Raw genomic sequence first — 27,736 nt, forward strand, 5'->3', positions numbered from 1 at the left:
TTTTTTAAAGATTTTATTTATTTATTTGAGAGAGAGAATGAGATAGAGACAGAGAGAGCATGAGATGGGGGAGCGTCAGAGGGAGAAGCAGACTTCCTGCTGAGCAGGGAGCCCGATGCGGGACTCGATCCCGGGACTCCAGGATCATGACCTGAGCTGAAGGCAGTCGCTTAACCAACTGAGCCACTCAGGCGCCCCACAAAAATAGTTCTAAACTAAGGGGATAATCACAATCAACTGGGCTAGCTATATGCCCACTATCAGCTAATTTCATTTACTAATAAAAATTTAAGTTACAAAAAGTGATGAACCGAGGGCACCATCTGAAATAATTTGATGTTTTGTGGGATTGCCCTCTGTTTCCAGACAAATCAGCCTTCTGATAGCCAAAAGACTGGGAAATTTAGTAATCAGCACAGCACCCAAAATAGTTTAAAACATTAACAGATGAAACTCCAAACTTAATAGCACTAATGATGTCAAACAACTATATGAAAGAAAGACAACACCAGGCTTAATACCTTAGAAAGTATATACAGAACTTGAACATTGTTTAAGATACAATTCAAGTCACAACTGAATTAGCAACATCATCAGATACTCTGATATAATGAAAAAGCCTAGTTTAAAAAAAAGAAAACAAAACAATGCATGTAAACCATAAAAGATTACAAAGTATTTTAGAATACACAACAGAATTCTAACTAGGAGGTTTAAATTTTGATTCTTAAAAGGTAAATATATATTTACAATCTTTAAGTTTCACAATTTGTTATTTTTACATGATCTTTATTCTCTGGATAATTTCATAAAACAATAAAAAGCTCTTTTAACACCACGATACACAGAAAAAAAAATCAATAGGGAGGTTGGTAGAATGCACTAGCCATAGTTAGCTAACATACAAAAGGCCAGGGACTTTATTCATGAACTCAAGTCACAAAACAGACTGAACAAAAACTGCAAGCCAGGAAACAGGCACTTTCCCTTCAGAGACTTCACTGCAGGGACCAAGTTTCCTTACCTGAGAAGGACTGGTTATAAATAACAGTTCTGAAGGCAGAGTTCTGGGAGGAATGGACGAGATCACCTATGGGAACCAATGAGCTCACTTACGTTTTAAGAAAAGACTGTGCAAGTTCACAGCACAGGTCACCGTGGGACGTTCCTTCAAGGTTTAAAAACCTCAACCTGTAGTCAGTCAGTCCTTAATACAATAGATGAATTTTAAAGCACAGAACCCTTAATTGGAGTGTTCAGCCCAGTTGATTATCAAAAGCTATTTATAAAATGCTTCAATACTGATGAATTAAAGCTACCAAAACTTTGTAATGATCACAAAGATTTGGCCTCCTGGGTTAAAATCCAAAGTCATTTTGCCTCTTGACAACATTGCAGAGATGTCAAATACTTCTTAATCTCTCAAACCGTGTGGCAGACCTTCTATGTTTTCTGTCTATCATAATCTCCGACCATCTTCTTGATGTGTGACAATTTGCTCTTCAACTGTTTGCAATAATTCCTCTTATTTTTGTAATCTGCAGACTAAAAAGGAAAAAAAAATAAACCAGGTAAATTTAACAAAATAAAAACAAGTTGTGTTAGCTGCTAGGAAAGCAGAGGTAAAAAAAAACGTAGAAAAGGGGCACCTGGGTGGCTCAGTCGGTTAAGTATCTGCCTTTGGCTCAGGTCATGATCCCAGGGTCCTGGGATCAAGCCCCACATTGGGCTCCCTGCTCGGCAGGGAGTCTGCTTCTCCCTCTGATCCTCCTCCCTCTCATGCTGTCTCTCATTCTTTCTCTCTCAAATATTTATCTTAATAAATAAAATCTTTAAAAAAAAAATTGTTGGGGGTGATGATACAGGCATCTGGCAGTTTCTCTGATCATATAGGCAGCTGATTCTTTTTGCTCAATCATACCTTCTGACCTGAGTTTTACAAAGCATACACTAATTTCTAGTGGTTTGTAAAGTGACCCAAAACACTTACTGGCCTTTTGCTAACACATCATCTAAAAAATCAGTAAACAGGGGTGCTTGGCCAGCTCAGTTGGTAGAGCATGTGACTCTTGGACTGTGGGTTCAAGCAACACGCTGAGTGAAGAGACAACTTAAAAATAAAATCTTTTTTTTTTTTTAAGATTTATTTGAGAGAGAGAGAGAATGCACAAGCAGGGGGAGAGGCAGAGGGGGAAGCAGGTTCCCTGCTGACACAGGGCTCAATCCCAGGACCTAGAGATCATGACCTGAGCCAAAGGCAGACACTTAACCATCTTGACAGAGAGAGAGAGAGAGACAGAGAGAGAGAGAGAACAAGCAGGGTGAGCAACAAACAGAGGCAGAGGGAGAAGCTGGCTCCCTGTGAGCAAGGAGCCCAACGTGGGACTCAATCCCAGGACCCCGGGATCATGACCTGAGCTGAAGGGAGACACTTAACCAACTGAGCCACCCAGGCACCCCCTCAAAATAAAACCTTTAAAAAAAAATCAGTAAAACAAAAACTGGTGATATTGGTTGACTTGGGAAAGAAGAAATGGGTAAATGAGGAATTTTACTATATACTCTTTTTCTTTACTTTTTTAAATTTTTTTTAAATTTTTTAAGAAATCTCTACAACAAGGGGTGCCTGGGTGGCTCAGTTGGTTAAGCATCTGCCTTCGGCTCAGGTCATGATCCCGGAGTCCCAGGATCAAGCCCTGCATTGGGCTCCCTGCTCAGGAGGGAGTCGGCTTCTCCCTTTGACCCTCCCCCCTTTCATGCTCTCTCTCTCATTCTCTCTCTCAAATAAATAAATAAAATCTTTAAAAAAAAAACACATAATAGAAAACTTCTTCCTGAAAGAATCTTACAATCTGGGATACTTACTCCCTTAACTTGCTTCAGTCTATTGTACTCATCAGCAGCAGCCTATTAATGAGAAACACAATAGAATATGTTTAGTGGGACATTTTCTCTCTCAAAAATAACATTCTTGATGTTCTATTTTGGAGCTAAAACTTACAACACCACCAAAAATATAGGAAATTAAAATAATGAAGTTTTTAGGTTCGTACAACTATTACAGTCAGCAAAAGGGCCTGAAGGAAGCCAGTAAAGAGAAATCTAGGACTTATTCCTCACGTTCCATTCACACAGACAGGTAACTATCTGTTTTGCTGCCTCTCATCTGTCCCCATGCTGGTCCATGTGCCTTGCTGACACTAGAGATCTTCTGTGAAGCATAGCTCTCATCTGGTTACAGCCCATTATGAAACTGGTCTGAGCTCCCTAGTAACTAACTTAAATATATATGTATATGCATATGTATATTTATATGATAAATATATTTACATATACACACAGTAATATATGTATTTGTGATATATATTATTAAATATGTAAGTTAACATATTACATATTATACATATATAAAATAATTTGAGCCATAAATTAGTATTGGATTATAACCCGAAGTATAAAATAGATATCCATGAGTCGATACTGTCATAAAACATAAGATAACCTCTTATCAAAGATGTTGTGTGTCTAGGTGCACTTTTGCATGAAGGGGATATTTTAACAACTGTTACACCTTGGTGACAACCAGGTGATAGAATTTAAGGCAGTTTATTTTTCTGTACCCGATTCTGTAATGTTAGTATTTTACAGAAAGAATGAACTGTGTTTATAAATAGAAAAAGTAATAGTTTGTTTTTTTAAATAGGAAGGGATATATGTATATAGCCTATTGTTTTGTACTTCTTAACTATATTAGTACACTCTTCAATTATTTGGAAAGACTTTCATCCAAGACTGGATTTCAGTTATTTTTCAATGAAATCAATTTGAGAATTGCTAGCAAAATCTGAATCAGCATTAACAGAAAGGATACTAGATCTTCATAGATTAGAATAACATCATATATAATATATGATTATCAGGTTTGAATTTACCATGTACTCTTCACTTTCTTCTCTATAGTCATCCAATTCTTTATCCAGACGAGAGAGTTCTTTATTGACCTCATCAAGTTCTGCTTGTAAGCTCTTGTATTCCTGCAGGCCAGTGTCAAAATTTCTCTTGTAGAGTTGTCTTTGTTGATCTGAAGTGATAGGTGGATATTCCCTAAAAATTGAGAAAATGACTACTTATGACTCTAGCAGACATAAAATTCAGTGTTTCTTCATCAAAGATAATGAAGCTGGTGGGATGTGAAGAACGACAATCTCCTGTTTTCTTTTGTTGCTTATGGAAAGAGGAAGGTGGGATGCAAATAAGTTCTCTTAAGATTATACGTTAGGGGTGCCTGGGGCATCCGACTCCTGATTTTGGCTTAGGTCATGATCTTGGGGTCATGAGATCTAGCCTCTTCAGGCGCCAGGCTCAACATGGCGGCTGCTTAAGATTCTCTCCCATTCCCTCTGCCCCGCCCCACTGTTCGCTCTCTCTCTCTCTCTCAAAAAAAAAAAAATGATTATACATTATACATCACTGCTTATGCTTTTAAAAATACTATGCGGGGGTGGGGGGCAGTGCCTGGGTGGCTCAGTCAGTTGAGTGGCTGACTCTTGGTTTCTGCTCAGGTCATGACCTCAGGGTCCTGGGATCAAGCCCTGCATCAGCTCCATGCTCCGTGGGGAGTCAGCTTGAGATTCCCACTCTCGCTCTCACTCTACCCCTCCCCAAGGTCGTGCATGTCCTGTCTCTCTCTCAAATACATACAGCTTTAAAAATAAAATACTATGCTTATATAATTTTTAGAAATAGAATTAAAAATCATTTATGAAATTTAAGGTTCAAGTCATACGAACTCATTTATTCTAAATATACACCACCACATAATAATAGAATATTTATGTTTAAAGTCTTAGAACTGGAGGAGCGCCTGGGTGGCTGTCGTTGGGCGTCTGCCTTCGGCTCAGGTCATGATCCCAGGGTCCTGGGATCGAGCCCCACGTCGGGCTCCCTGCTCAGTGGGGAGCCTGCTTCTCCCTCTCCTACTCCCCCTGCTTGTGTTCCTGCTCTCACTGTGTCTCTCTCTGTCAAATAAATAAATAAAATCTTTAAAAAAAAAAAAAGTCTTAGAACTGGAATTCTGGAACACAGTATGTTGTCATCATTACAGCAGCAGAGCGGCTGACCGGCAGCTGGTTGTTTTCTGCTACCAACTACAGTTTTTAGATTGTTTTTTCAACTGATTGATCTTGTTTTCCTAAGCAGAAATAGCTTAAGTCCTTTGATTATAAAAGTAGACTTTAATGTACATGTACAAAAATACATGCTCATCGCACAAATAACGTGGCAATGCACTAAACTGAAAATAACCCTGAAATTCTGTATCACTTGTATCTCTCAATATACTAGATATTCTTTACGCATCACTGTGATGCTATTAACTAATAATCCACTGAGGAAATACTCCGAACTGTTTCACAGAACTAAGGAACTTCACAGCAACATGGAATTTCAATTTTTATATCTAAATTGGCCTAACATCTTCATTTTTACAAAGGGGAGAAATTAAATGATTTGCTCGAAAGAAGTAAGAATTCAGGTTTCTTTAAAGTTTTCATTTAAATCTTCCATGATTCAAGTTAAAAAAGTATTTTTTTTTTAAAGATTTTTAATTTATTTTTTAACAGAGAGAGAGACAGCAAGAGGGGGAACACAAGCAGGGAGAGTGGGAGAGGGAGAAGCAGGCCTCCCGCCGAGCAGGGAGCCCCATTTGGGACTCGATCCCAGGACCCTGGGATCATGACCTGAGCCGAAGGCAGACACTCAACAACTGAGCCACCCAGGCGCCCCTAAAAAAGTATTTTATAGCTAGATGGCTGAACTTGGCCAAGAACTTCTTTTTCTGAAGATCTGTTTATTTGAGAGAGAGAGAGCAAGTAAGCATGTGGGGGAGGGGGAAAGGGAGAGAATCTCAAAGCAGACTCCCCACTGAGTGGGGAGCCCCACATGTGGCTCGATCTCATGACCTGAGCCAAAACCAAGAGTTGGAGGTTTAACCTACTGAGCTACTCCGGCGTCCCTGGCCAAGAACTCCTGTGGAGAGAGGGGAAGGTGAGGTATGAGAATCCCCAGTGAGATTTCAAACTATACTATACCACTCATCACCTCCTTACACCCTGAGAAGCAATGTTTTGATGAACCACCATTCACACCACAAATGTTTCTGATTTGTGTCCCATTTCTCAGAATACCTGGGCATCAAAGGGCTACACATCACACATGAGTATAGTTGCTAAGGATGAACTGTAACTCAACCACCAACACCCAGGAACTTAACCACAACCTTGGCCAGAACACTGAATTGTTAACTGTTTATGTAACTGTTTGCCAAAGTCCTCTGGATTAAACTTTTAAAAGAATCTCTGGTCTCATCATGAAACCTTAAAAGTGAATGCCAAAGAAAGCCATAGCACTGGTCTGGGAATTTTATAATCAGTAACCGAAGTTCCTCTATACTGGCGTTTTATTTGTTTGGAAGACCGTTCTTGGGTGACTACTAGTGCAAGAGCATTGGTGAAGTTCATCGGTCACCCTGTGGAAGATGCTCAACGTGTTTTTTTTTTTTTTTTAAAGATTTTATTTATTTATTTGACAGAGACAGAGACAGCGAGAGCAGGAACACAAGCAGGGGGAGTGGGAGAGGGAGAAGCAGGCTTCCCACAGAGCAGGGAGCCCGATGTGGGGCTCGATCCCAGGACCCTGGGATCATGACCTGAGCCGAAGGCAGTCGCTTAACCAACGGAGCCACCCAGGCGCCCAATGCTCAACGTGTTTTTAGGACACAGTCACAGCCAAGCATATCCCCTCCCCGTCCATCTTTATTACCAGAGAGTACTCAGGGGAAAAAAAACCTAACAAAAAAATATCTCCAGTCCTGGCTGTCAAAGAATGAAATCGCGCCACCCCGCCCCAGCGGAGCAGGTAAGCAGTTCCCAGGCTGACCGGCCCAGGCTAGCAATCAGATCCCGTGCATACGAGGCCCCCCACTACCTGATCCAGTCCTCCTCCAGCTCGTCGCACGACTCGCCACCAGTTGTGTAGTCTGTCTCGTAGTGGTCCTGCTCCGGCCGCTTGGCCTTGCCCGCCCTGCCTCTCGTGGGGGCCTTTCTGGAAGGCGTCTCGAAGTTCCTGCCACTGCTGTAGTGAGGCTGCCTGAGGTCAGCCACAGCTGAGGTCACCGGCAGCTCCTGCACCACTTCGGGCACCCTGACAAAAGAGCAGTCAGCGTTCGGGGATCACGAGGCCAGGAGCGCCCTGTCAGCACAGAGGGCAGCAAGAGCTCGCACGAAGAGACCTCCACACCTACGTGCGTTCACGCAAGCAGTTCACCTACTCGACACGAGGCAGATCCCCAGGCTCCTGCGTGCAGGTGAACACCAGCTCAGACCCTCCGCAACACACCAAGTGGCTGTAAGGTTCCGATGTAAGGGGAGCCCGTTTGTAAGACCTTCTAAGTGAGATGGACCTAAGACCGCATTTTGGGAAGCCCAGGCTGATCTGGAAGAGGTGTTTACAGGACCTGTGCCAGGGACTTACTCCACAAAAGGCCATCAGGAAAATAACAACTCAGGATTCTTTTCTACAGGTTCTTCCAGTTTCATGGAATGCGGAGTGCTGAAGAGAAATGCATGTATCTGTCTACCATCGGAAGCTGACTCTCAGAGGTAAGCATTTTTAATACTAATTTTAGACTCCTATGCATCAATTTTCTTTTCAAGATACAATCTTGGAAAACTAAAATACTCAAAATTTAAACAACTGCTACGTGAATCCTATAGCCATGTAGACTGAACGGCATGGAAGGACTACCATTAGACTTATTTTCCTAATGCAATAATATTGCATCAGATCTTTAACTGCATATGTTTCTGCCACAAGCATGAAAATGAAGCCAAACGTGGAATAAAATAGCAAGAGCTGTGGCAACTGTTAAGTACTTGTGAGTAACAGCGATGCAGAACTATACTCTCCCTAGTAGCAGAGCTAATGGGCAAGAAGAGCACTGAAAGGAAGACCAAGAACACGCCAGCGACTTTCTAACCTCAGCCTTGCTATTCAAATCAACTATTAAAAATGTCTGAAGTTTTTGTTTTCTCATTGCTTTCAATTTACAGAAACTATAATCTTGACCTATGTCTATGTCTTGACCTATGTCTATTTTCTAGGTGATCCAGAACTGCTTGCTTCTCATTGTTGTCCAAGTCTTCAGATTTCTATCACACTTACTAATGTCTTATAGAAGCCTAAAGCTTTGGGATGTGTGTGCATAGTTGGCAGTGGTAAGTGGGATTCATGCCCTCTTTCTGAATGTATTCAGGTTACCGTGGCTTTGTGTGCTGTTATTGCTACATCTAAAGGAGGGAAAATGTGACTTTCTCCATGAGTCAATGAGTAACAAGTTCCTAGACACTCTGCCAAAATAGCCAGGTATTCTGCTTCTCGCTTTGGGAATGCAGTAGGTGTATTTGAGGGCATAGGAGCTATTGAAGAAGGAAGCTAAACAGCAAAAGAAATTAGAAAAAAAACAAAACCTAAAACATTAAAAACAGGCCTCCTCCCATAATTATATTAGATACTGATATTATAAATCTTTACTTGGTCAGGCTCCCTGCTCAGCGGGGAACCTGCTTCTCCCTCTCCCTCTTCCCCCTGCTTGTGCTCTCTCTCCCTCTCTCTCATAAATAAATAAATAAAATCTTTAAAAAAAAAATAAATCTTTACTTTGGAAGTTTTCCACCTCCCACTCTACTACATACTTTGAAACACTAGAGGGTAACATACTCGATACAGCATAAAACCTAAACACAAAATGCTCACATGTGTATATAAATTTAAGACTTAGGGAATATGTGTACTGTCAATAATCTTTGAACCTACTTTTAGATACAAATTCCATTAAGTCATAATCTGCATGACCCTGAAGAGGCAACCAGCTGTATGCTTTCCCTGGTTCCAACTCAGTCTTCAGGTCCTGAAGTTCACCCTTGTGTATTCTTTCTTTTCTATTCATGTTTTCTTTACACACCCTCCCTCACATGCCTTTGGTGCTCCTACCTCCCCTCGACTCTCAGTGTAGCTACTGTGCCTGTCTTCTGCCCCTGGTAGATCGCCACCTCCATGAGAACAAGGACTTGGTATTCCCAGGGCACCTAGCCAACTACTGTGTACATGGCAGGTGTTCAAGAGAATTCCTGAATTGAAAACATTCACCCTCGTTTCTGATGACATCCAGTATCCATGAGGGAAAAGAAACAAGGCATGATCAACATCAGTGTCCTGATTATCAGAACAATTCTATTATGTACATGGTATTTTATTTTTTTATTTTTAATTTTTTTTCCAAAGAATTTATTTATTTATTTGAGAGACAGAGGAGACAGAGAGGGGGAGGGAGAAGCAGGCTCCCCACGAAGCAGAGAGTCCGATGCAGGACTCGATCCCTAGACCCTGAGATCATGACCTGAGCCAAAGTCAGATGCTTAACCAACTGAGCCACCCAGGTGCCCCTACATGGTATTTCAGAACTGTCACTATTATTGGGGGGCATATCTAAGCCTTGTCAATCAGAGAACCCTATCTCCCTAGCCTTAGGAATGACAATGATCCAAAAAGGGCCAATCAGGAATCTTTCAATATATTTTATATGTCAGCTTTGGGAAAGAACATTCCATTTTCCAAATCCTGTGCTGGAAGGTCAATGCAGCCTGGAAAATGTGGAGGACCATCCTGCTTTCATAGAAGCTGTACTGACAATAAAGCCCACATAGCAACAGGAGTCCTAATATCTTTCTTCTGAGTTCCTGGCTCATGCCATTCCTGAAGTGAGACCATCCCTTGTCTAATGCGGACCAGTGAATTCCTACAACTCATATATAGTTCTTTTTTTTTTTTTAATGGTGGTTTATTAAAACACGGGGACAGGACCGGTGGGCAGAAAGAGCTGCTGCCAACTCGTATATAGTCCTAACAGATTATCCTACTAGCCTCTTTACTGCTACCATACAAAGGTTCATTGCCACTCTAGGGTGTCGACCTGCCTGGAAAGCTCTGTGACATGTCAACATTCATCTTTCTTGACTTATAAAGATGAATTCACCCTGGATTTGGACAAGATAGAACGGAATGTACCTAATAGGGGGTATCTCCTAAATTTAATTAGAAAAGGTGAAGAAGCAACCATTTTCAATTAAATTCTGCTATCTCCTAACCCAGTATGAATTCTAATTGCCTTGAAATTCTAAGATATACGACATTATGATGAGGGGCGCCTGGGTGGCTCAGATGGTTAAGCGTCTGCCTTCGGCTCAGGTCATGATTCCAGGGTCCTGGGATCGAGTCCCGCATCGGGCTCCCTGCTCCTCCCTCTGCCTCTCTCTCTCTCTCTCTATCTCTCATGAATAAATAAATAAAATCTTTAAAAAAAAAAAAAGACATTATGATGAGCACAAAGTGACAGATGCAACTGTAATTACCATATAACTCCACTTTATAAGACAACTTCAATAATAAACTCAACTAATAAGTAGTTATAGGCATCAAAATTGTGGAGCGGGGGATGGGGATATCAATGAAGAAAGGGCACGCGAGGACCTTTTGGAGTGCTTGATGTGTCTCTCGGCTGCTGTGGTGGTGGTTACCTCAGTGTTCACGCGTGTGAAAAATCATCAAACTGTATGCTCAAGATTAGTACTCTATTGAATGTGTGTTATGCTTTGGGGAAAAAATATCTTAAGTGTTGAGGTACCTCATCCTTACGATGGATCTCAGACACAATGTTCCCGTTCTAATTCCTTGTCTGTTGACTATGATAGCAAGGAGAGGCGCTTGTGGGCTACTAAGCACCTTCATGAAAGCCTGAGGAGAGACAGCCTATGACTTAATGTGCATCTCTACCCCACCCAAGTGAATGTGCTCTGAATCTTCCAGAGCACACAGTACCCTGCCATGGGCAACACCTGGAAATTTCTATTATTCCCCAGAGGCTGCAAGTTCCTTCCAGCATTAGTGCATACAAATCAGGAGATAATGCCCCATCACATCCCTTAGCACCATCCCCCTCCTCCCCTTCTTCTGGATTTTGAAACTAAGCATCACATTTGCATTTCCCAGACCTTCAAAAAAGTTCTAGGGCTTAGGCTGGGAATATAAATTGGTACACCCCCTAGGGACTACAATTTGAGTATACGTATCAAAATGAAATAGGAAATTTCTTTCAGCTCAGCACTCCTGCTTTTAGTATTTTTCCTCTAGCTACATTCACATACATGAAAAGGGATACATGTACAAGTTTATAGCTGCAGAGATCTATAATAACAAAACACTGGGGAAAAGTGTGCATCAATATGGGATTAACAAATTATAGTATATCCATCTGGTGGAGTATTATGCAGCTATAAAAGATATCAGTAAACTCATTGTATACCGATACGCACAATCTCCACGACATATGCTAATAATGCATTTAATATGCTAGTATTTTTAAAAAGATTTATTTTTATTTATTTGAGAGAGAGAGAGGAGAGCGAAGGAGCACAAGTGGGGGGCAGAGGGAGAGGGAGAAGCAGGCTCCCCGCTGAGCACGGAGCCCAACACAGGACTTGATCCTAGTACCCCAGGATCATGACCTGAGCCAAAGTTAGACACTTAACTGACTGAGCCACCCAGGTACCCCTTAATATGCTATTCTTTTTTAAAGATTTTATTTATTTATTTGGTAGTGAGAGAATGAGACAGAGAGAGAGCACATGAGAGGGGGTAGGGTCAGAGGGAGAAGCAGACTCCCTGCTGAGCAGGGAGCCCAGACTCCACCCAGGGACTCCAGGATCATGACCTGAGCCGAAGGCAGCCGCTTAACCCACTGAGCCACCCAGGTGTCCTGCTATTTTTTTTTAAAGGAAGATATAACTAATGTACATTTTGGCCAGCATATTTATTTAAAAATAATTTCTGGAAGGTTATATAAGACAAATTGGTGGGGTGCCTGGGTGGCTCAGTTGGTTAAGTGTCTGACTCTTGATCTCAGCTCAGGTTTTGATCTCAGGGTTGTGAATTCAAGCCCCACACCTGGCTCCATGCTGGGCGTGAAGCCTACTTTAAAAAAAAAAAGAAAGTGGTAACCCTAACTGCCTCTAGGAATAGGAACTAGGTAGCTGGGGACAAAAGCTATCACTCTGTCCCTTTTAAATTTTACATTACAAATGTACTGGCTTACTCAAGAATAACTAAGATTTTTAAATTGTTCCAAATGATTTTGTGAAAATATCTTGGTTTTCATGAAAAGAGACAGCATGTGGAATGCTATGTGACCATTCAGGCTTTATAATTAATTCAGAGGCACAGCTGGTCACAAGATGCATTATAAATATTTACTATGTATGCACGGAAGTCATGCAAATCATAGCTTTAAGACTGTGTCTCTACTTTGTACACCTCTGCCCCTAACAGCCTCAAGTGCTTTGGATTTTTGTCAAAATCCAAACAGAAGGAGAACAGAGAAAACACTCTTCCTCCAAATCATTCACAACTGAAACCAACAACAAAGTCAATTCTGAAGACCAAAACAAAATATATATTGAGGGTAAGGCAAACTGCCATCTGTTTCCAAATTCCATCCCAGGGTAATAATAAAACCTATTGTCTCAAACTGATTCCATGATTAGCTTAGCTGCTGGTGTCATCTTAAGGGGTTCCAGGTGCCCAAACTACTCAGGGGGGATTTCTATCTAAATTGGACCACTAAGGGATGCCTGGGTGGCTCAGATGGTTAAGTATCTGCCTTCGGCCCAGGTCATGATCCCAGGGTCCTAGGATGGAGCCCCACATCGGGCTCTGTGCTCAGCAAGGAGCCTGCTTCTCCCTCTCCCTCTGCCTGCCTGTCTGCCTACTTGTGATCTGTCAAATAAATAAAATCTTTAAAAAATAAATAAATAAATTGGACCACTAAATGGGAGGGGTGGGGGGTGAAGGAGGGAGGTGGAAATAAAACTTTGAAGCAACACAAAGTTTTCCAGCAGATACACCTTTAACTTAAAACAATCAAAGTAGTTAAAGGGACTGTTTATTTTTTATTATTTAGTCCACAAAGGAATTTGGAGTTCTAGAATTATACATAACAAGAGAGGGTGGCTGCCTGGCTCAGTTGCTGGAACATGTGACTCTTGATCTCAAAGGTTTTGAGTTTCAGCCCCACGGTGTGTGTAGAGATTATTTAAAAACAGAATCTTAAAAAAAAAAAAAAAAAAGAAGAAGAAGGGGCACCTGAGTGGCTCAGTTGTTAAGCATCTGCCTTTGGCTCAGGTCATGATCTCAGGGTCCTGGGATCGAGCCCCACATCAGGCTCCCTGCTCGGCGGGAAACCGGCTTCTCCCTCTCCCAGTCCCCCTGCTTGTGTTCCTGCTCTCGCTATCTGTCAAATAAATAAATAAAATCTTTAAAAAATAAAAATTTAAAAAAAAGTAATTTATCATCCTTAGGCAAAAATTATATCCAGTCCATAACAGTATTTCTAATACCCTTCCCTCACTAGTCATTAGGTTGAATTAGAAATAGCCTTTAGGGTAAATTAAAACCACAATGGGGATACCATTTCAATAACCATAATGGCACCTACTCTAGGCCAGAAGCTCACTGTGAGGTTATTTACACTACTTGTAAATATACACATACAGGCTTTATCAGTTTCACAGCAGAATTCCTGATTTCAAACAAAGTCTTCTCGGTAAATAAAAATGTATGTGGCTAGGGAGTGGATCAACCAGCAATCATCCCCTTCCATTAATGAGATCTTGCAGTTACAGGCAAGGAGAGACAGCTCTGCTTTGTATCAGTAACATCCTTCACTCTTACCTCAACTTCAAAACCAGCAACAGGGAAGAGAACCACTTTTTTAGAGCCAAAAATATCAATTTACCCTCTCTCCATTAAACCAGCAAGAGAAAAAAAGCACTTTCAGCTTAGAAGGGGGAAAAGATCCTACCAGCTCACAGTCCCACCCTTCTCCTCTTCCAAGCCTCCATCAACAATGCAAAAGATCAGTCTCTAGCTTTGGGAAACTGTTAAATTTATTTATTTTAAAGCAAATGGTACAACAGGAACTGATTTTCAACATATGCAAATGTTCATTTTTAAGACTCATTCTATCTGAAGGAGGAAGATGCTACTTACGGTGTTGACTTATAGGAAGACTCTGGATACGACCGCTTGTCATTCACTTTACCATTGGAAGAGTAGGCCATGGGACTGTCCACTCTCTCCACATAGTCAGAAGGGGGGGGAGGCATGTCTTGTGTGCCTGCAGACACATTTTTAACCTAAAGAAAAAGCCCCAAGGAGACACAGTGATTACTGAGCCTGTAATTTAAAGGGGAAAGAAATGGAAGAAAAATATCACATATAAAATTACCTAATACTTACTGGGCTCATTAAATATTTTTAACCTGCCTTGCTATTTATTGTTAGTGTTAACAATCAAATCAGTATTCCTACCAACACACAAATGATACCGTTGTTAATTTAACAAGTCCAGAATTACAAAGAAGGGGAAAAAAAATCCCAATTACCGGACTCTCATCCTGATGTGACCAGGCAGAATGATTATCCATTGCTCTATCCCATATACAAGGACTAATCTCATTTTATCCAGGCTGGTTCTGGGTTTGGGCAAGAATTTTCATTTCTTTTTTTTTTAAGATTTTATTTATTTGACAGAGAAAGAGACAGCAAGAGAGAGAACAAGCAGGGGAAGCGGCAGGCAGAGGGAGAAGGAGAAGCAGGCTTCCCATGGAGCAGGGAGCCCGATGCGGGGCTCAATCCCAGGACCCTGGGATCATGACCTAAGCCAAAGGCAGACGCTTAACGACTGAGCCACCCAGGCGCCCCCCCCCTTTTTTTAAGATTTTATTTATTTGATAGCACAAGAGAGCACAAAGAGAGGGAGTGGCAGAGAAACAGGGAGAGGGAGAAATAGGGTCCCCACTGAGCAGGGAGGTTGACATGGGGCTCAATCCCAGGATCCTGGAATCACGACCTGAGTCGATGCTTAACCAACTGAGCCACCCAGGTGCCCCAAGAATTTTCATTTCTAACAAGTTCTAAGGTAATACTTATGCTGCTGTCTGGGCACCACACTTGGAAAACAACTAATCAAGGACAAAAGACACTGGTTCCTCTTAACCCATCCACACTAAATATGGAATGTTAAAACCACAGAAGAAATTAAGAAGCTCAAACTAACTTCTGCTATAGTTCTTTAATAAGAGATTTGTTCATTCTCCCTTAACATACATTCTCAATGGCTCTGTTCTTAACACATGAACTCAGTATCAGAAAAAAACAAATAATCTCATTTAAAATGGGCAGAGGACCTGATAGACATTTTCCCAAAGAAGACAAACAGATGGCCAACAGACACATGAAACCATAAAAAACTGATGAAAGAAACTGAAGATGACACACAAATGGAAGGATGTTTCATGCTCATGGCCTGGAAGAACCAGTATTGTTAATGTCCATACTACCCAAAGCAATCTACAGAAGTAATGCAATCCCTATCAAAATACCAACAGAACTGTTCACAGAACTAGAATAATACTGAAATTTGTATGAAGGCACAGACTCCAAATAGCCAAAACAATCTTGAGAAAGAACAAAACTGGAGGTATCACAACCCCAGATTGCAAGATACACTAAAAAGCTCAAGTATTCAAAACAGTATGGCACTGGCACAAAAATTAGGCACATAGATCAATGGAACCGAACAGAGCGTGCAGAAATAAACCCACACTTAACATGGTCAATCTACAACAAAGGAGGCAAGAATATACAACCGGGAAAAGACAATCTCTTCAACAAATGGGGCTGGAAAAACTGGACAGCAGGGCGCCTGGGTGGCTCAGTTGGTTAAGCGACTGCCTTCGGCTCAGGTCATGATCCTGGAGTCCTGGGATCGAGTCCCGCATCGGGCTCCCTGCTCGGCAGGGAGTCTGCTTCTCCCTCTGACCCTCCTCCCTCTTATGCTGTCTCTCATTCTCTCTCTCTCAAATAAATAAAATCTTTAAAAAAAAAAAAAAAAAAACTGGACAGCAATATGCCAAAGAATGAAACTGGATCACTTTCTTACACCATACACAAAAATAAACTCAAAACGGCCTAAAGACCCAACTGTGAGACCTGAAACCATACAACTCCTAGAAGAAAACATAGGCAATAATGTCTTTGGCATCAGCTGTAGAAACGTTTTTCTAGTTATGTCTCCTGAGGCAAGGCAAACAAAAGCAAAAATAAACTACTGGGACTACCCCAAAATAAAAAACTTTTGCATAGCAAAGGAAACAATCAACAAAACAAAAAGGCAACAAACTGAATGGGAGAAGATATCTGCAAATGATACATCCAATAAGGGATTAATATCCAAAAATACATGAACTCAGCATCAATAAAAACCAAATAATCTGATTAAAACGGGCAGAGGGGGGCACCTGGGTGGCTCAGTCATTAAGCGTCTGCCTTCAGCTCAGGTCATGATCCCAGGGTCCTGGGATTGAGCCCCACATCGGGCTGCTTGCTCATTGGGGAGCCTGCTTCTCCCTCTCCCACTCCCCCTGCTTGTGTTCCCTCTCTCGCTGTGTCTCTGTCAAATAAATAAAATCTTTAAAAAAAAATAAAAATAAAAAATAAAATGGGCAGAGGACCTGATAGACTTTTTCTCCCAAGAAGACAAACAGATGGCCGACAGACACATGAAAAGTGCTCAACATGACTTATCATCAGGGACATGCAAATCAAAACCACAATGAGATATCACCTTACACCTGCCAGAATGGCAAAAACGAAAAAGAAATAATAAAAAGACAAAATAACAACAATAACAACAAAAAAAACCCCAAAGACAAGAAATTGGTAAAGATGTGGGGAAAAAGGAACCCTCAGGCACTATTGGATAGAATGCAAACTGGTGCAGCCACTGTGGAAAACAGTATGGAGGTTCCTCAAAAAATTAAAAAGAGGCCATATGATCCAGTCATTCCTCTACTGGCTATTCGCTCAAAGAAAACAAGAACACTAATTCGAAAAGATATATGCATCCCTATGTTTATTGCAGCATTATTGACAATAGCCAAGATATGGAAGCAACCCAAGTGTCCAATGACAGATGAATGGGTAAAGAAGATGTGATATATACGGAATAATATTACTCAGCCACAAAAAAGAATGAGATCTGGCCATTTGCAACAACATGAATGGACCTAGAAGGCATTATGCTAGTCATATAAGTCTATCTGAGTCAAGTAAGTCAGAGAAAGACAAATACCATATGATTTCACTCATATATGGAATTTAAGAAATAAAACAAATGAATAAAGGAAAAAGAAGACAAAAACCAGACTCTTAAATACAGAGAACAAGCTTGTTTGTGGTTGCTCAAGGGGACGTGGATGGGGGGATAGGTAAAATAAAGGGGATTAAGAAGTGCAAACTTCCAGTTATAAAACAAGTCACAAAAATGAAAAGTTCAGCAAAGAAAATATAGTCAATAAGATTGTAATAATGTTGTTTGATGACAAACGGTGACTATACTTGTCATATGAGTAATGAGTAATGTACAGACTTGTGGAATCATTATGTCATACGCCTGAAACTAATATAACATTGTATGTTAATTATACTACAACTAAAAAAAATGAGTGGCAGGGTCACTGGGGAAACTACTTTGTAAAGTTCTTTTTACAGTCCAAAAAGGTGACAAGATATCACATTTAGCACAGTACTTTGATGAGCATAGTAAAAACTCAGAAGATGCTGGATTCTGAAATTAAAGCCAGCGGATCTAAACAAAGAATTTTTGTAAGTATTTGAAGGTGAAAGCAGACTTTTAATTGGATTATTTTGCTATTAAATACTTACAATTAGGTTCAGCATCAATACAGTGTATTTCCCTGCAACACACACACTTTACGCCTTGTTTTCCATTAAGCATAGCATTAATACATTATCTACTCCTTTCCTATCATTGCAATAACACATACCAAGGTATTTATTTACCCACCACTTTAAGTACATGAGGTATTCTTGATTGTTTTAATAGTCCCTCAAGCCAGAAAGGAATGGAATCATTTCCTTCTGAAAGTGGAGTTTAGCTGCAACTGGGAAACCAGTGGGTGGGTTGCAAGGGAGTGTGCTTAGATGTCCCTACAGCTGGGACGCGGAGGGGTGGGAACCATTCTTGGCTCCCACTGGATTCCCTAGGACCTGACACCACTGCCAAGCTTTACAGGCAAATGCTCTGCCAAGTCAAAGGTCTATTCTTATTCTGGACACTTCATCAGAATTTAAAAAGACTTCCTTTTCTTAAAGACCCATTTAACACTTTTCCACATTTTTCCTCTTCACAACTTGAACAGAGGATGCAAAGCTCTACTGTTCTGGCAAACCCAAAATCAAAACCTTACAAAAAAGGCACCTGGATGTCCTTGCAGACGCTTAACTGCCTGGAAGGGAACGTCCTTCCCCCTTCTTTGCCAGCTAATACTTAGTTAGGCTTCAAGTTTTGGCTCACTACCAAGTAGTGGCCCTGCCAATATCCCCTGGAGGCCTTCCACACGTCTCTGCAGAGTGAGGCAGCCACCTGCCCTCCTATCTCGCTCAGCGCCTGTTCACACAAACCTCCCACCGGAGCACTTAGGCACTGCCAAACAATTGTTCCCATCCAGAATAATGGCTTGCTCCTGTCACTCTAACTTCAGGGGGCAGTGGACTATTCTTAAAGCTGCCTGCTTACAATGTGCCAAACAATGAAATGACAGATCATTCGGTAGGCACAACCTTACAGGTAAATACTATTATTCCCTTTTTAGAAAAGAAGAAGCTATGACTCAGGGAGCTAGACGCCTTTCCAAGCACCTACACTTAGGAAAAGGTATGTGGAATTGAACTATATGGCTCACTCAAAAGCCTCTGCTACGATCCACCACCTCTCCCTGGGCTGTCTCCTACCTTTCTCTCTGGGTCTCCAGAGCCCAGCACGGTACCAGGCACAAATCAGGAGCCCAGAACTGGCTGCATAAAGGTGACCTCATTTATTACTGCTGTATTTCTATGCTGTGTATATCCAAACATCTTATCAAATGAGCTGCTCTGAGCTGACCTTCAGCTCTTAAGAGTCAGCAGAACTGGACTAGCCTGACCCCTAACTTCACCCTCCAGCACAGGGCTCCAGTCTCTTAAACCTTTTTGATGCATATGTACAGAAAATTCCAAGGCACTGCGTGCTTTGTGCTTTGGCAGAACGTATACTAAAGATAGAACAATGCAGGGAAGATTAATTATTAACATGGCCCCTGTGCAAGGATGATATGCAAATCTGATGCACTGCAGATTAAAAAAAAAAAAAAAAACCCAGCCAGACTCAAAGATGAGTAAGAATCAGGCTTTGTCCTTAAAAGGAGTTTAACAATCTCAAGGCAGAGGCAAAATATGTTTGTAAAACAAGGAGTAAGGTATTTTTTTCCTTCCTATGCTTCACTTTTCCCGAAAGAAGCTAAATTACTACTTTTCTCATAGTACCAGTGCAAAGTGAGTATAAACCTGCTGCGCCCCAGTGGGGACTGACCAGGTGTTAGTAACTTTGACACGGAGTCCTCAGGCTGCATTTCCTGGTGTGAGCAAAGGGATTTCTGAGCAGCACTGGTATTACTGACTGGGTCCCCAGCCAGCCCACAAAACTTGATGCAGCTCAAATTCTTGACAATAAGCGAACAAAACCCACCATTCTAATAACTGTAGTAAATTCTTAATATTCAACAGCAAATGGTGAACAGTTTTCCTCAAGTAATTCGAGAAAAGCCCTAAGGGATTAGAGTCAAAAGAAAGCAAAGTGAAAACATGAAATAAAAAACTGTCTTTAAGTACTTTTTTTTTTTAATATTTTATTTATTTATTTGACAGAGAGAGAGAGCACAAACAGGGGGAGCGGCAGGCAGAGGGAGAGGGGGGAAGCAGGCTCCCTGCTGAGCAGGGACCGCCCCCCCACCATGCGGGGCTCGATCCCAGGACCTTGGGTGTAAGTACTAAGGGGAAAGAAAAGTTTGAGGGCCAGTCGTTGCCAGAGTTGCTACTCTGAAGCCCAGTGGAGCCTCGGGGACAGGCTGGAGGGCTGATCTCGTACTCCCACCCCAGGGCCTTCAGTGGGGAGGAGACGCAAGTAAAGCAGGGGAAGGGGTGGGGAAGGGGGGAAGGACGCTGCAGGCAGCAGAAATCCACACAGCGGGCTCAAGTGGCTTCCCTTAATTGGCTTCTGTTTGAGGAGGTGCTGGTCCTAGTAGCACCCCGTCCCACACCCCGTCTTTGTGAAAGGGAAAACAAGACAGCAGGAGGACGGGGACACCTGGGGGGCTCAATCAGTTACGCGTCTGCCTTCAGCTCAGGTCACAATCCCAGAGTCCTGGGATCGAGTCCCGCGTCGGGCTCCCTGCTCAGCGGGGAGTCTGCTTCTCCCTCTCCCACTCCCCCTGCTTGTGCTCACGTTCGCGCTCTCTGACAAATAAATAAAATCTTTAAAAAGAAAGAAAAAAAGGAGGGACAGACATGCTAAGAGGCTGAGGAGAAAAAGTACCTCTAACCAACTAAAGAATGACTCAGACTCACTCTTGAGACTAACTTCAAAAAGGCAAGTACTCACACCGACCACGTTTAAAGAATACAAATAGTTAATTTAGGGTGATACATAGGAAAGTTTCACTAAGATTCATACTCGCATCAAGAAAGAACTGAAGTGTTTCTGAAATGTCAAAATGAAATACATTCAAATAAAATAATTTCAAAAGATATTCACAAGAGGTAATTATAATGAGGACAAATTTTTATTCAAAATTTAATTATACTTAGGGCGCGCGCCTTGGGCTCAGGTCATGATCCAGAGTCCTGGGATCAAGCCCCACGTTGGACTCCATACTCAGCAGGGAATCTGCTTCTCCCTCTCCCTCTCTGCCCCTCCCCCTGCTTCTCTCTCTCTCAAATAAATAAATAAAATCTTTTTAAAAACCTCAAATTTAGGGGCACCTGGGTGGCTCAGTCAGTTAAGTGTCTGCCTTTGGCACAGTTCATGGTCCCAGGGTCCTGGGATCGAGCCCCACATCAGGTTCCCTGCTCCGCGGGGGGCCTGCTTCTCCCTCTCCCACTCCCCCTGCTTGTGTTCCCTCTCTCGCTGTGTCTCTGTCAAATAAATAAATAAAAATCTTTAAAAAAAAAAAAAACCTCAAATTTAATTATATTTACCAGAAGTGTTCTGATTACGCACTTGTGAAAAAATCTTGGTAACAAATAACATCTAACACTCCTTGCAGAGTTAATAAAAACATCCTATATCCCTGTGGAGCACCAAAAGGCAAACAAAAGGAGTGGCTCCAGAGCAGGTGTCCTCCCAATGCCTGTCCTCACTGCCCTCCTCACCTGGATCCAAAGCATCTCCACTATCATGTGTGCCTATGCTACGGGCTTCTGAGCAGCCTCCCCACCCCAACTTCAAGTCAGGGACTGCACAAAAAGGTCAAGAACCTAAGTTTTAGGTCGCTTTGAAAGAAAACCTTCTCTCTCCCAAAACCAAGTGTGGCGAAGAAACTTCTCTCCATGCAAATCAAGGTCATGTGGAATTAGTACAACCAAAAAAGAGCAATGACAGCCCTCCCCCATTTTTCTCTTCGCCCCGTCTTCATTCCTAGTTCACACAACACAGGAAAAAATTCGGGCTACACCTGCATCCAAGTGGTGGTAGCAATGTGACAAAAGTCATCTACCTCTAAGAACGAAAGGGAAAGTAGATCCATCTGTTTGAGTATCGTCACGTGCCTACAAAACCTGACCTTGTTTGTTGCTCACCACTGCCTGGAGGGATAGGATTATCTCCATTTTCAGATGAGGAAATTGAGCCTTTATGGTTAAATTAATCTGCCCAAGGTCACATGGTAGAGGGAGGATTTGAACCCTGGTCCACCTGACTCCAAAGACAAACTCTTTCTGGCACAACTAACTGCCACCTAGGTCACTTAAATATGGCTTGAGGTACTCCTATTGTCTAGGTACGAACTATTCCCTGTAACAAAAGGGACCATTCTCCTTGCCATAACTCCTCACCACACCCTAACGGGATGTGACAGGGATCCATTCTGAAGAGTTTTACTTGCCTATTAGACTAATGTTGTCAGAGCCAGCTTTTGACAGAAAATTACTCTGGATTAAACAGGCCTGAAAATTAAAATGAATACGTGCTTTGTCACCTCTGTTTAGATCAGAGTGTAGGAACACGCCCCTCAAAAGGGAAACAGAAAGGCTTTTCCTGCTTGGTAAGTTAAGTGGAGAAATACATCAGACATCAGAGGGAAGAGCACCATAATCTCAAAGTACCACCTCCAGTTTTCACCACCTGAGGTCCACCTTCCCTGGCACTACAAGTTCTCAGAACAGTAAGTGGTCCAACTTGTTTTTCCTATTTTCTGTTGTTTTACACTCATAGATCCTCCCTCAACAAGAACCTCAAAACTGCCTCGGAAAGTACGGTCAGATGTTTCTCCACCCTTAGTTGGTTGAAAGCAGATGCTCTCCAATGAACTAATCCCACAAATGAAGAGATGGTGGACCAGGCTTGAGCAAATCTAATTAATGTATCTTAATCAGATGGCTCTGAGGATTTAGCAAATACAAGGCCCCCTACCTAAATGCGCGTTGCCCACAGGGAATTATTAACATACACCAGTAAAGGGGAATTCTGCAGCTCCCTAAGTTTCAATGAGTTGTTCGAACTTAGGGAGCGGGAGCAGTGTAGAAACCTCATGCTCAGTCTGTGATCTCATTCAAGGTCCCCTTGTTCTAGAAATGGGGAGTCCTGGTGCAGACTCATGTATCTTGTGTCAGCACACCCCCACAGGTGTGCCATAAGGCACACACACCTGTCCTCAGAGCCTGTGGTCAGTCACCATCTGGGGATCCAAATCCCCTTTAAGTTTACTACTCTGTACAATACCATTTTCTAAGTATGCTATGGCGTGGAAAAGGCCTAGCCTTCCCTCAAAAGCTCTCTGGGGTCACAGTGTGTTACAGCTGCAGCTTGGTTCTACAGGACAATGGTTCTCAAAGCATGGTCCCCACATCGGTAACATCAATGGTACCTGAGAACTTGTTAGAACCGCACATTCTCATGCGCCATTCCTGAGAATGAGAAACCATGTGAGCTGGCCAACAAGCTGTTTTAACTAGCGCTCCACGTGATCCTGATGCTTGCTAAGGTTTGAAAACCGCTGAGCACACACTTCCTCCATGTCACAGACAACTGTCCCACTTAGACCATGGTAACTACAGTTAACATTCATTGCAGTGCTGGAAACGTAGGCATCTCTGCTTTCAGACAGCCACAAAGACACCAACTAGCTGGAGCACTTTCTGCCTCCCACCTCACCATTCATCACAACTCCCTAAACTGGCTCTCCACGATGCCCTGGCCTGTGGTGCTGGGACAGACAGGGCTTTCTGTACTCCACGCTGTCCAGTGCTAAGTCAGTAGACGAATAGGGCACTCCTACTTTTGTTCCATTTTGTTCCCTCTGAGGCCACAGATAAAAGCAAAATCTTTCCTGGGGTGAGAACCTAGGACCCCGATAGTCAGCAGCCCACAGGACTGATTGTACATTAAAGATTCTTGGCCCTGGTTGAAAATTAAAAAGCTGTTCAGTTTCTTCAGATGTCTAATGCTGATTACCAGCGCCACCCTGTCCCAGTCACCTGCCCCACTCCCACCTGCCTCCCCACTCCCGGGTGCAGGGAGGTAACAGGCAGAGACTGCCTGCAACCTGCAGGAGAGCATTTGCTATTTTATCTCTTGTGGCAAGCTTACAAATCATGGGAAGATTAAGTTAATGAACCAACATTAAATGTATTTATATTTTGGGTACTCTTACCCAAGCTTCCTTATTCAAGCTCGTCATTGCAAACACGGACAAATTATCACTCTAGCTAAAATTTACTGTGTGTTAATAAATTATGTGCTGGTTTCGAGCTAAGCCCTTTAATCATTACAGCATCAGCTTATCTGTAGATAAAAACCTTTATTTTCATTTACATATGAAGAATCTATCAAAGGAAAGACAAAGCCCCCTGGGGCAAGGTGATTATCTTCATCAGAGTCCAAGGAAGCCAAAAGTCACCCAATGGTGATCAAAAAGGACAGGGTCCAAGATCCCCATCAGGGACCCTAACCCTTTCTCTACGTTCAGCCAGATCATCCTCACTAGTTCCTATCCTGACAAGTAAATGCTGGAAACAATGCTACATAAATGTTGCATCACGATGTCAAAGCCTTAAAAACTTCTAGAAATGAGACTAGCTAGTTAACTAAGTTAGTCTTTAGATTTAAGTATTTCTTACTTAAAAACAGGATCTTACTTAATAAATTTCACTTACTACTTGGTAACAATGGAGAAATGAGTTGATGGCATGTTCTCTCCAAACTTAGTCTATTCTTGCTTCTGATATAAATCAAGTAGCGTAACCAGAAAAAGTGCAAATTAGGAGACATGCAGAAAATACCCGCTGAGAACTGGATATGCTGGTTTGTAGCAGAAAAGCACTTCACACATGGATAAATCTCATTTTAATCTGTTAGTTTTATTATGTAAGTACTGTTTTCCCCAATTCTACTGGCAAAGAAAACTGAGGCTCAGAGGTTTTCAGAGGAAAAACAACAGACCAAAATCTACAAGTTATAAGGCAAATACAACACTTGTCCTGCTGGTTATGAGGACAGGTTTGAGACAAACTGCCGAAGCCCTCTGCAAACCTCAGTTTCTCCTTCTACAAGAAGGGTGCCCATCCCGTCAGAACTGCAGTTAGGATAATAATAATGTATAAAGTGGTTAGCCTAAAATGAATACTTGGGAAATGCTGGCTCCTTTCTTTTACTGTGATTTTTTTTTCTTTGGCTTTGTTGCCAAAATTCAGATGTGACGCTTAAACCTGAGTCATCTTTTTTTTTTTTAAAGATTTTATTTATTTATTTGACAGAGTCGCCCCTTAACCCGAGTCATCTTGATGTACTACATTGGCAAGAGCACTGAGAAAGCAGTCTCAGCAAAAACAGCCTACGCCTGACTTACCAGGTCACCACCAAGCCACCATCTTGGTAGTGTGTCCACAGGCAGACCCACAGCTGCCCGCACGGAAGGTCACCAAGGCAGACTGGAGGACCCCACCCTAAGGTCCCAGACTTCAGTCAGATTATTTCACTTTCCAGAGCCAAATCCAAAATTTATTCACAGGAGCACCTGAAACTGAGGTGAGGAGGGGTGCCTGGGTGGTTCAGTCAGTTAAGCATCTGCCTTCAGCTCAGGTCATGACCCCGGGATCCTGGGATCGAGCCCCACATCGGGCTCCCTGCTCCTCGGGGAGCCTGCTTCTCCCTCTCTCTCTGCCCCTGCTTGTGTTCCCTCTCTCACTGTGGCTCTCTCTGTCAAATAAATAAATAAAATCTTTAAAAAAAAAAAAGAAACTGAGGTGCTGAACTTCTAGTTACTATTGCGCCCGAACACTGTAGGTATCAATAAAAATGAACCTCCAGTGCACACATCTTACAATCAACGCTTTGATATTTACCATAGGCGTGTGCTTTTCCAACGCCAGGCCCCATTGGTAAGTATTTACTCGAGAGAAAATGAGTATGTATGTCTTGATATTTATGTTTATGTTCATGACCTTCTGAAAGTGTAGGATGGGGGAAGAGAGATTTGAACACAAAGATCAACATGAAATACTCATCTTCATGGGCTACTGAACATTAGTCCTTCCCAACTCAGCTCTGGAACCCAAGCCTGAAGAGTGCCCCCACTTGCATTCTCGGTGTTCTGTCAGGACATGGCTCCTTAGACCATGGTCCCCTGCCCTGGTAAGAAGCCCAACTCAAGCAGGGGCCGGAAGGGATCTGAGCAGCATGACACCCTCCTGGGAGAAGCCGGCAGAGTTCAGAGGGGCACTGGGTGAAGCAGGCACATTCAAAGCTGCTCAGAAACCCATCCTAAGCTATTCAAAAGGCACTCTGAATTTAGACCTGGCCACATGGCCAGAGCCATCAAGAATCAGAGGACAATTATAATTAATTCATGTTGTCTACAGAGCACTATTTCTCTAGAAACCACCTCCCTACTCCACACAGTACTGTGGGAAGTACCATCTGCCATACTATGTTACAAGGGTCCTCCCATGAGCACCACGGGTTAGTGTCCCCCTGACCCCAGTCTCATCAGGGCCCCTTCCCCAGGCTAGTCTTAGAAAAGCACCAACATGAAAAATTCAAGAGCTCTAAGTGGCTGCTTTCTGCCCCTCTTCTCCAATAGAAACATGAAGCCTATCCAGATAGTAGGAAAACAAGAAAACAAATCATAATGGTGTTTAAATCCCTGAGATCTTAACTGTTCCTGATATCCAGCCATATACCCGTCCTCTGTGGCTAAGCTGTTTAAGTTCTAAGTTATCATGAGTCACCACCCAAAATCTTGCAAATAAATTCCTCTTTTTACCTATACTAAGTTCTATTTCTGTCACCTGTAACTAGGAAATTGCTAATTCATTCAACATCAAAATTCTTTCTTTTCTGTACATTCAATTGCTTTCAGTATCCCTGGAAGACACACAACTATACTTTTACTGGTCTGCATTTTCTCAGATCCATCTCACATCAGTCTTGAGAAAGCAGACGAGATAATATGGCCCAATTTTATAGATAAGGAACCCAGGGTCCAGAGGAGTTAATCTGTTTGCCCAAGAGTGCTGGAATCAGGACTCGAAACCAGAACTTGAAAGTCCTGTGCTGCTGTCCCTATACCAGGCATCCATCTCCAAACCAGACTTCCTTCACATACATATTGGTTAAAATCAACAGCAATCACCTGCCTGAAGTCACAACAAAGGCAGTGAAGCTGGACTCCAAACCCTGGTATTGCTTCTTTTTTTATAGGTCCCATAGTTTATTAATTCTTCTGTTTGGAACACATCAAAAGTGTATATAAACTCTATGCAACAACAACAACAACAAAAATGTTTATCTGAGTGGAGCTGAGCTAATACACTGCTTCTACCAAAGGTAGAAAAGCCACCATTAGACACAAAGAGTAGAAGAAAGCGGAACACCAACAATCCGATCAGGCTGTTTAGAACAAACTACAAATGAAGGAAGTGTCTCCTCTGCTCATGGCAATGCACAAACCCAGCAGTGCCTGATTTTCCAGCCTGTACACATTGCTCAGAGCATCAACAAGGAGGTAGGTCTGCTCCGTATGAGAACATCTGAGGGGATCTACTCTGATCCCACTGGAACCATTAGTTGATTCCCAGCACTGAGAAGCACCTCAGTCCCAAGGTCAAGACAATAATATGGCCCATCACCATCTTATCTAATTGAAGCAGGGAAGGCACCTTGGAGCTAATTCACCTCTGGGGGCAGGTGAGTGGGAGAGCAAAACCCACAAAGGGTAATTAACTTACACTTAATAATTCTTGGGTGGGCTGGTGGATCTGTAGGTGTCCATTAGGAAACAAATAAATAAATACAACAAGAAGGCTATGCATGGACCAGAGGTGACAATGTCATGAACCAAGATTTAGGATTAATTTGTTCCTGTGAACCTGAAGTCCAATTAAAAAAGAGAGAGAGAGAAAGAGAAGTAATCATTAAGGTTTCCCTAAGAGCACGCTGGTATGGAAATGATCA

General features: G+C 42.3%; 1 protein-coding gene and 1 non-coding gene across 9 annotated transcripts in view; one reads left to right on the plus strand and one right to left on the minus strand.

Annotated features, from left to right (window-relative positions):
• Window positions 1–768: 768 nt before the first annotated feature.
• OCLN (occludin) overlaps window positions 769–27,736 on the minus strand; it is a 53,488-nt gene continuing 26,520 nt past the window's right edge. For 7 of the 8 annotated variants that reach the window (XM_081826791.1, XM_081826789.1, XM_081826790.1 and 4 more), the window contains 5 exons: window positions 14,158–14,303; window positions 6,985–7,200; window positions 3,933–4,104; window positions 2,866–2,907; window positions 769–1,545 (listed from right to left, as the gene is read on the minus strand). In XM_081826791.1, coding sequence (XP_081682917.1) covers window positions 1,444–1,545; window positions 2,866–2,907; window positions 3,933–4,104; window positions 6,985–7,200; window positions 14,158–14,303 — 678 coding nt within the window. In that variant the 3' untranslated portion in view covers window positions 769–1,443. The remainder of the gene's footprint in view (window positions 1,546–2,865; window positions 2,908–3,932; window positions 4,105–6,984; window positions 7,201–14,157; window positions 14,304–27,736) is intronic. The other variant, XM_081826796.1, reaches the window with a different exon arrangement.
• On the plus strand, window positions 19,264–19,371 carry LOC115942834 (U6 spliceosomal RNA). The gene has a single exon (XR_004077412.2). It is a non-coding gene; the product is annotated as a U6 spliceosomal RNA (small nuclear RNA).

This window comes from Leptonychotes weddellii, chromosome 7, assembly GCF_054177405.1.
Source record: "Leptonychotes weddellii isolate Sample4059 chromosome 7, ASM5417740v2, whole genome shotgun sequence".
Lineage (NCBI taxonomy): Eukaryota > Metazoa > Chordata > Mammalia > Carnivora > Phocidae > Leptonychotes > Leptonychotes weddellii.